The following is a 10029-nucleotide window of genomic DNA, read 5'->3' as shown; positions in this document are numbered from 1 at the left end:
ATCTTTAACCTTTGCCAAACTCTGCTGGCAGCCTTTTTATAATGCCCTCTGCTTGCTTGCTCTCACTATAAAGTCTACCCCTTCATTAGCCATTAGAGCCTACTTCTCTGGCAATTCTGGCATCCACTAAAGACCAAGTGACTTGTCTAGTCTTGTGGACTGACTGGATTCTTGAACTTTCCGTTGGTAAATAGCCATTGTTGGACTAGGTGGATCACAGCCTATAAGCTGTTCTAATGAAATATATATTCTATAAGTTCCTTTCCTCTAGAGAACCCTAAAACATCTTGACTCCCCCCAAAGGGGCAGACTTGTGGCCGCCTCCCTCTTAGATGTATATCCCTTTCACAGCAGGAACAATGGAGCATTGCAGTTCGGCCATGTGGTTAACGTACACTAGCCCACCTGTATGGACAGATGTGTGGGTACAGTTGTCTTCCTATTCCTGTCTGAGTTAGGTTGCTGAAAGGGGGTTCAGGAATGCAATGGAATGAATAGAAAGGCTATAAATGTTTTTGCTTCCCTCTCAGTCTCAATTTTCATAGCACAACTACTGAACACATGTGACTGTGGAGGAAAGCAAAGCTTAATCCACATACATTAGTAAAAGCCGATTTCCTGACCAGTGGAGTAAATAACCCATTTCTTCACAATCATGTAAACAATGATTAGCCTTAGGACTCGTCTTGTGTAAGGACTTGTCTTTCCCTAGCAAGTTAACTTCCAAAATAAAAGTAGACCAAAGTTAAAAATACTTTATTTAAATGAAAACCCTTCATTTTAGAACTTTTCATGATGATGATAAACTTCAGAGGCAAAGATGAAATAAGTATATTGTAATCCTTGCAATTCAGACAAAATGTTTGACTGCTATTTTCTCTAGTGAGAATAGCAAGGTTAATTCCGTTTCAAAAACCTTCAGGAACAATTTTCTTAATTTTTGTGGAGTTACTGGCATTCTTCTTCACGGGTACAAGTAGGTAAGAACACTGATCGCTCTTGATTGGGTCTCAAGTGTGAACATCATCTGGCAGCTACCGTAGCTTTATGTTTTAAACATCAGTACATGATGTATTTCAGGGTGTAGGTAAGTTTAGATCTGAAAGAACAACAGTCTTGTGTATTTTCTATTTCAAGTCAAACTGGCATATTCAGTTTTACAGTTGCCCTACAAATCAATCATTTTACAAAAAAAAAAAATTTTTCAAAATACATTTCACTTAAAAGTTCTGCAGTTTTACAATGATTACTGAGTCCGTATAACAAAGTTTGATCATATATAAGTGTTCAGAGTCATAACAGCAACTAAGTGGGCTACTGCAAAGCTCCCTGCTGGCGGTCCTAAATACTAGCCTCTTTAGAAGTGGTAGCCTCTTTAGAAGCGGTACGTCTAGTATTGAAAAACAGCCATTCCTCTTAGGTAATGTCTGACATTATGTCTCCATATTCTTGCTGAGTAAAAGAATAATGTCTCAAGGAAAAGAAGATTTGAAGAACCTCTTTTACTACTGAATTTCAAATCACACACACAAAGTAGGTGAGAAATTCTTTTATCATATTTAGAATCAAAATATCCCTTAAAATATTTACATTTTACAGTAAAAAGGATAGCAAAACACAAGATCATGTACAAGCTTAAGTATTCAAGTTTCTGAAGAGCCAGAAAGGAAAGGAATATGGCCTACCACAAACTGCAGTACATGGTAAGAAATGCCTTCAATAAGTACAGATTAGAGCAATAAATGGACTCCTTGGGCTTCCGATCCACGGTCAAAAGCTGCCCAGCTAGATGATTAGTATGGTCTGATTAGGAAGTCGCCTGGCTTTTGTTGCTCCTCTACATTTTCTTTAAAAACAGTGCAATTGAAAACAATGTACAGCACACAGATTACTTTCAAATTAGTCATTATATAAAGGACATTCACTAGAGGCAGTAAATATATTCCATAGTTAACCATATTTGCCAATTAAGGAATAAAACTAAAATTTCTACGCCTTTATTGCATTAATAAAACAATCTTTGAATATACAGCATTGTAAAACTTTTAAAAATAGTAAATTCCTGTAGTAGGACAGTGGTGTGAAGGATGGTGGGCACTGGTGCAGACAGAGCACGCTGCTCTGGCACAGTTTACTGCTCTGCAAACCACCAACAGTGGAGATTTAAAGATGGCAGTCCTACCAGGCAATCTTATAAAGATACACAACATGGAACAGTCTTTTGACTGTGACGCTGAAGCAGCCTACAAACTTCACCTTTTGCTTTTTGCTCTGTCAGTGTGGTCCCTGTCTTTGGGGTACCTCTCTCTGTCCTTCTCCCCTTCTCTGTGTTTATTCTTCTCTCGTTCCTTCTCCTTGTCCTGGTCTGGTCTCTTGTCTGCGTTCTTACTCTCTCGGCCTGCTTTCCCATCTGTGGCTCGATCACTATGGGATGCCCGTGCCCTCTCCTTATCTTTGTGCCCTTCCTCTTTGCTTTTCCTATCTCTGTCTTTTTCTTGGCTTCGGTCTCTGTGTCTGTGCCTTTCAGATTCCTGCTCCCATTCTTTGTCATGACGCTCTCTTTTCACATGGTGGGAATCACTGTAAAATCTCTGACGGTCCCCTTTACCCCTGTTAAACGGCCTGTCTAGTTGTTGTTGGTCTTGCCTACCCCAAGGGTCACTATGGCGCCTTTCTGGTCTCCGAATGTCTTTGACCTGATAAAAATTTTGTGGGCCCATATACCTTGATGCTTGTGAAAGGGGCCCCATCATCCGTTGTGGTTGGCCTGGGAGATGAACAGGTGGCCAAGGAACCATGGGATTTTGAGGAAAGCCAAAGCCTGGAGGGGGAAGTAACGGAGGTGGCAAATGTGGTGGAAATCCAAACACACTTTGGGGAGGGAAGTTTGGAGGGCCTGGAAATGGGAATCCAGGAGGACTAGACTTGAGATGCTGGAGACTGGGCTGCTGCGGCCTCATAGGTGAAAAGTTTGCACTTGCCCTGGGGCTGGTACTCCTAGAAGAAAAGTTGATGCTTTTAGAAGGAAATTCTGATTGGCATGTACTTCCAGCTTCAAATTGAGATGATGCTGTAGTCGATCCTCTTCTAAATGGGTGGACGGTTTCAATATTTTGTGTTAAAATATCCTCCTGTAAAGGATTGGCTTGCTCTGCCTGTGAAGAATTGAAGTTTTCTACTGAGGATGAGTTTTGTGCAGCCTCAGGATCATCGTTCGGCTCTCCACAGGAGTTCTTCTCTACAGAAGACAGCTTCCCCTCCCCACTGACGGGTTCTGCTAGGAGCTCCTGGTTGTGGGACGGACCAGGCAGAGCAGGCCTGTCTCCATTCCGGCAGCTCTCTGCATCTCTGCTTTCTGAGGTTGCCTGCTGATTTCGGCCTGCTGCTTGTCTGGGGTCCCTTTTCAGATTGATAAACTGTGGGGACCTTGTGTTAGCAGCAAGATTTTCACTGCAACTCACATTCCCATCTATGTTTCCCTTTCCTGTACTAGGCCTGCATGGAGAATCACTTGAAGTCCGATTATCTTGCACATTACTCTCTTGATCTTGGAGCAGCTGTCTTTTTAATGTTCTCTCTTTGTTTTCCACAGTTTCCTCTTGTTTTGATGGAATTGATAAATTTGTTAAGAATGCTTCTGTAGAAACATCTGGAGGTTTCCCTCTCAGACTAAGACTCACCAAAGGCCCTGGAGAATTGGAAGAGGATCCCACCAACGAAGATTCTTCTCCTCCTGAATTTTTACCTGTAGATTCTGAACTATTATCTACTTTAACTTTTATCTCCTTGGCTTCACCTTCAGTTACTTCCACTTTATCTATTTTCTCTACTTTTGGGTTGGTTTGATCACTTATAAAAGGAATTTCTTTAAGGGTGCTTTGTTCTACAGCTGGCTGAGCCTGCTCATATACTTGACCAGTGGTGCCCAAAAGGCTCTGGAGTATATCATCCACAGGAAGAGGCTTATTGGCTAATTCCAGAGTAGAGGGTTGATTTTCCCAGCCTATGAGGACCCCAGGAAGGAACCTTAAGGGTTTTGGTGGCTCCTGCTTACTGACTTCCAGCAGAGGTTCGGCTGTTGTTGGCAGGTCTTCCTGAAGAGGCTGCGGGGCCTTGTTTCTCTGCTTGTGTAACACAGTTGTAAAGGAGTTGAAAAAGTCATTCTCTTCCTCGGCGGTCTCCTCTGTGGAGGACTCCATTTTACCCTTTTTGTCAGGTGGCAAGCCTACTGGGGCGGTCTCTGGAGTCTCAGCGGTGTGACTAGGGCCGGCACTAGCACTATGCTGCCGCTTCAGCTTCTGACGAATGATTAGGCCCAACAACAGATTAGGTCTGTGCAGCTCAAGTCCTGGAGAAAATAAACACTAACAGTCATTTTCAATTCTTTCATAAAAGGGCACATTTTACAAGCAGTTCATTCCAAGGTATTGAATGGTGGCTAGCCCTGTCACGCCGTCTCTAATGGTGTGGATTCTAAGACAAAAAGCAGCCATTCTTTTTACTCTGGACTGACCCCTCCCACTTTATTTCAATCTTATTCTATTACCAAAACTTATACCTACCAGGTCCATCAAAAGGCACAAGAGGGTGTGGAATTTTATCTGCAGCACCCAAAGGAATAAGGTACATATCTTTAACCTGCTTCATGTTGTTAGCAGCTACGCCATAACGCTTTCTGCTACTGAAGTATGCAAACAGCAAAGTGTAAGAAATTTGATCTTCTTCAGTTACTGGTGTGAAGCGAACCACACAGATTTCCTATTCAAGAGAGTAACAAACAATTGCTTAGAATAGTAACCTAAAATGTGGCTTAATTTTAAATACAGCTTATTATTAGTTAGTACTAATCTAGTTTCGAGTTTTATGATGGCTGTCAAGTAGCAGTCCCCAACTTAAATAGAAACTAGAATACTAAAAGGAAACAACCTCTAAGAAAAATACAGTTCCTGGTTCATTGAGGATTCTGTACTATTTGAAGGCTTTCCATAACAAATTGAAACCTGCCAGGGATAGTAGCATATACCTACACACCTGTACTCTCAGCCACTTGGGAGACTGAGAGGCAGAAGGATCCTAAGTTTAATGCCTGACTGGGCTACAGAGTGAGTTCAAAGTGAGTCTGGGCAGTTTAGGAGATGCTGTCTCGTGATAAAACTGGTCTGTGGAAACAGCTCATTAGCAGAACATTTGCCTAGTGTGGGTAAGGTAGGGACACAGAAGAGGAAAAGAGAAGGGAAGGCCCAAGGCATTTGGACACAGTGAAGCTGTTCAAGGCCACACAAATTATCAGTGGCAAAGACAATGTTGAAATCCAAGTCTTTTTGTATCTGCACAACTCCTGATTTCCAAAGACACAACCTCCGGAGAGCAGCCTGTGTTCTAAGATATAGATGGATACACTACTATCCAACCATGTCATAGAAAATGACCCCATATTGTGGGAGATACATCCCAAGATCCCAATAGATGCCTGAAATCACAGATAGCACTGAACAATATATATTCATTCCCTATATGTACTTATGATACCAATGATAAAGCTAATTAATAAATTAGACACAGAAAGGCATTAACAGTAATGGAAAATACAATGTATTAAAATTGTTAATATCACTTAATTTTATGTTTTGAGGCTATTAAAAAAAAATAAAGATTATCTGATGATGGAGATGGCTAGCATGTGGGTAGCACACATAGTCTGAAAGCTAGACAGACTGGACATGGTGACTCACACCCGTGATGGACAGAGCAGCATGGAAAAATATTTCTTTCATCATACACCTTAGAACTAAAACCTCAAGAGAGTGGAAATCAATGATAAGCGAGGACTTACATACACAAAAACACACAAGCCTTGTAATCCAGCCTACAGAGCCTAGACACAGGAATGAAGAAGACTTGGTTTTGACAAGACTCCAAAAACAAATACACTGTATATGTTGATCCTGTTTTTAAGGTGATTGGCTAACTCAATTATTTTGTTGCCCATCTCTGGAGTTCTTGGCTTTATTTTAAATAAAAAGATACTCATAATTTTGTTATTTTTTTAGTAATGGAGGTTTCTTCCTAAAGGTTTTCATTCAAAATGGCAAAGGCCTGCTTCACTACAAAGTCTAACACAACACAAGAACAAGAAATATTAGTGAGCTAAGCTATGGCTCTGCCTCCTAGAAACTATACAAGGGTTTTCATCTCCAATCTGAAGACTCAATATAATATAAATGCTCTCAACTCTAAAACTTGGGGGGGCCAACATTTAGAAAATTCCACACCTGCCTACATGTGATAAGATACAATCAAAACATGGTTAGCTAAAAATATGGCATGAAATTACCTTCAATCTATGTTTATAAGGTTTATGTAACCCATAAATGCATTTCACATTTATACTTAAATCTCCACTCCCAAGGTATCATCTTATGTATATGCTAACATTCCAAAATTCAGGAAAGTTCAAACTCTGAAACATTTCTGATCATAAGAATTTTGGATAAGGGATATCCAAAATGTCTTAGTAACATCACATTACATATAAGCTAACTATTCTTATGTTTAAATCAGTTCAATATGAAGGCATGCTATAAAGTACTGGGCAATAATATATATACATATGTATATGTATGTATGCATACACATATATTATATATATATATAATATATATATATAATATATATATTATATATATATATGGAAGTGATAGCAAACAATGTAATAACTGTTTTGTTTTATTTTGCTATGTAGATCAGGCTGGCCTTAAGAGATCTGTCTGTCTCTACCTCTCAAGCTTAGTAACCTTTTAATTGTCTCAAAGTACTCTAACATTATTATCAGTTTAATTTAAAAACCTATATTGGAGCCGGGCGGTGGTGGCGCACGCCTTTAATCCCAGCACTCGGGAGGCAGAGCCAGGCGGATCTCTGTGAGTTCGAGGCCAGCCTGGGCTACCAAGTGAGTTCCAGGAAAGGCGCAAAGCTACACAGAGAAACCCTGTCTCGAAAAAAAACCAAAAAAAAAAAAAAAAAAAAAAAAAAAAAAAAAAAAAACCCTATATTGGAAAAAGAGATCTTCCAGGGTTTAAGACTTTCTATTTTGGGACACTCTAAAGAAAAACAAGAAACTTCTACAAAGAAATTATTTAAATTATCCCTGTGCGGTACCATTCTTTATGAGTTTAAGAAACTAAAGAGAACTATTACCATGATAGAGGCTGGTTATTTCCCAGTTTACAGTCTCCTCTTCCTGTCACTAACAAATCTTAATTTCTGGCTGGCACATGGCCATCCAGTAGAGATTACATTTACCAGTCTCCTTTACAGTCACACATCGCTGTTTGACTATGCTCTTGCCCATTAAATTAAATAAAATTAAGGGATGATTGTAATTTCTGGGGTTTGCCTTTAAAAATAACTTGACAAACAGCCCCCACTTCTCCCCATCAGTTGCTGATAAATGAGCTTTAAACATTTTTGCCTGATGAAGGCGAACACTCTAGGAAACAATAAAGTGACAGAAGTAGCCTGGTTCCCAAATGATCCTCCCAGACCAGAGCCCCAAGCCTCACAGCATCCTAACTGGCAAAGGAGGACCAGCTTCTGCAGTATCTGCACCACTGGACTCAGAGTGCAGGGTAGATCTCAACATTGACTCTGACACCTTTTCTTCCACAGTGCTGACAGACAGGGCTAGGAGGATACACACCAGCAGCAGAGAACAAAGGGAATGTCACATGGCTCTGAGCAAACGGCTGGACTTCAGTGTGTGTTCCCATGTGCAGTCCACGGGTCAATCCAAGTGTCATTTCTAACAAGATGCTCCATATTGTTCTAAAAAAGTCTCTAGCTGGGACCTGGGCTCTAATTAGGCTTGGTAACTGGCCAAGCACCAAAAGTCCACACCTCTGTCTCTCTAGTGCTGAGATTATATATGTGTGTGCATCTCCACACCCTAGATGATTATGTGTGCTGGGAACCAAACGAAGGTCCTCACACTTGCATAGCACCCGCTTTATCAACCGAGCTGTCCATCACCTCCCACGCTCTTTACCTCCATTTTGTAAGATAGATTATATACATTTCAAACTTTTATTAGCTCCCTTTCCTCAAGAAACACTGGATCCTTCTATAAGACTCTAAGCAGTTTGATTCTGTAAACATTTCACATATTGGTATTGTTAAAAAGTTTACGCACCTTGGTTCCTGATGCTTTTATTTTTTCCACATAATCCCAAACTGTCTGTGGTGATATCCTGCCACCTACTTGAATACTATCTGGTAGATCCTATGGTTAAAAAAAGGAAAAAGAAAAAAAATCAACAAATATAGAATATCTTCATTACAATATCCATGATTCATACATATTCAGCTTTGAGAATAATTTGAATGATAATACAAGTAAACAGGGCTGAGAGCACAGTGGTAGAACGTGTGCTTAGCATGTATAAGTCTCAGGTTCAGTCAGTCTCCATCAGAACACACAAAGAGTAAACAATTGCAACAGAAAATGAAACACAGCAGACAGATAGCAACTGAGCTTATCTCAAATGCCAACTTCAAATAAATAATACTGAAAATGTAGTTTACTAAGGAGGGTAATGTTAGGCTGGGTGGTGGTGACACATGCTTTTAATCCCAGTACTTGGGAGGCAGAGGCAGGCAGATTTCTGTGAGTTCAAGGCCAGCCTGGACTACAGAGTGAGTTCCAGGACAGCCAGGGCTGTTACACAGAGAAACCATGTCTTGAAGAACCAAAAAAAAAAGTTAGATACAAACATAAATACAGTCAACACCAGGAAAAATATCTGAGGTCATGCCAGGTCAGAATAGACAAGCACAAGACAAAGAACCAGCAGCCAACCCAGCACAAAGCAATTAAGGAAGAGCAGCCCACTCCGGGACAGTCAGAGGCAGGCTCTCTGCTCTTCAGTGGTTGTCAGGGGTAGTAGGCAGGAGGATTCTTTTGTTTTATTTTTCAAAACAGGGTCACACTATGTAGCTCTGGCTGTCCCGGAACTCACTATGTAGACCAGACTGGCCTTAAACTCATAGAGATCCTTCTGCCTCAGTCTCTTAAGTGCTGGGACTAAAGGCATACGCTACTATGCCTGGTGCTTTTTTTTTTTTTTTTTTTTTTTTTTTTGAGGTATTCTTGATTATTAACAGCTGAAGTTCAGATATTAGGCAACTTAATTACAAAGTATATTTTTTCAAAGAGAAAATTATACACATATATATAATTAATAGACATTTATTCAGCATATTCCTTTTTTCTCTAAAGACCAAGGAAAATCATAAAAGTAGAATTAAGTCTAAGTTTAACTCCTTAGTTGCTTTCAATACTTTGAGATTTTAGCTCTAATAAAACTAAGTAACTAAAAAGCAGAGATGAAGTTCAAGAAAGTAATAACATAGAAACTGTAGCACTGAGAAAAATAGCTTCATTCAAAGTCCAGGACCTAATTATCCATGTAAAAGAATTACCTTCAAAATAATCTAAAGAAAAACTAAAAATCTAAGACTTTTTTTCCAAAAGACCATCACTGGCCCATCAATTTTTCTCTAACAAAATTCACATTCCTAAAAAACTATTAGCCGAGTAAACCCTGTAACAATAGCATTGTGTATTAACTAAAAACCAATGGCAATGTAAAGGACTATGGCCGTAACTAGGTGGCAGAAAGCTTGCCATGCATACAGCGCCCTGGGATGGGCACCTAGGACACCAGGAGGAGAAAGAAGGGTGAGACAGACCCAGTACAATTTCAGCCTAATTACAAGAAAGCTCACCTTAACATTACAGAGAATGGTCATGACTTAGGCTTGTGAAAATCCGAAACGAATTGTTTAAATAACTTTTGTTTTTATGATCAGAAGACTAGAAATAAATGAAAAGGCTAATCTAACAAACCAACAAAAATAATGTCTATAAATAATACATGTGCACTGATTTTGTCTCCTTTGATGTAGTTGTTGAAATGTCATACTTGGTCCCCAATTACAGTATTACTCTACTACTGTTTATTTTCTACTAGT

The 10029-nt window shown here is 39.8% G+C and overlaps 1 protein-coding gene across 11 annotated transcripts in view; it reads right to left on the bottom strand.

Moving 5' to 3' along the window:
* Positions 1-740: 740 nt before the first annotated feature.
* The window catches only part of Phf3 (PHD finger protein 3), a 76037-nt gene continuing 66748 nt past the window's right edge, over positions 741-10029 (bottom strand). For all 11 annotated transcript variants that reach the window (XM_052745245.1, XM_052745248.1, XM_052745247.1 and 8 more), the window contains 3 exons: positions 8189-8278; positions 4563-4758; positions 741-4348 (listed from right to left, as the gene is read on the bottom strand). In XM_052745245.1, the coding sequence (XP_052601205.1) occupies positions 2253-4348; positions 4563-4758; positions 8189-8278 (2382 nt within the window). In that variant the 3' untranslated portion in view covers positions 741-2252. The remainder of the gene's footprint in view (positions 4349-4562; positions 4759-8188; positions 8279-10029) is intronic.

Source organism: Peromyscus californicus, unplaced genomic scaffold (genome assembly GCF_007827085.1).
Source record: "Peromyscus californicus insignis strain IS unplaced genomic scaffold, ASM782708v3 Scaffold_19__1_contigs__length_69161282, whole genome shotgun sequence".
In the NCBI taxonomy this organism is placed as follows: domain Eukaryota; kingdom Metazoa; phylum Chordata; class Mammalia; order Rodentia; family Cricetidae; genus Peromyscus; species Peromyscus californicus.
This window is presented reverse-complemented; position numbering and strand designations above follow the sequence as displayed.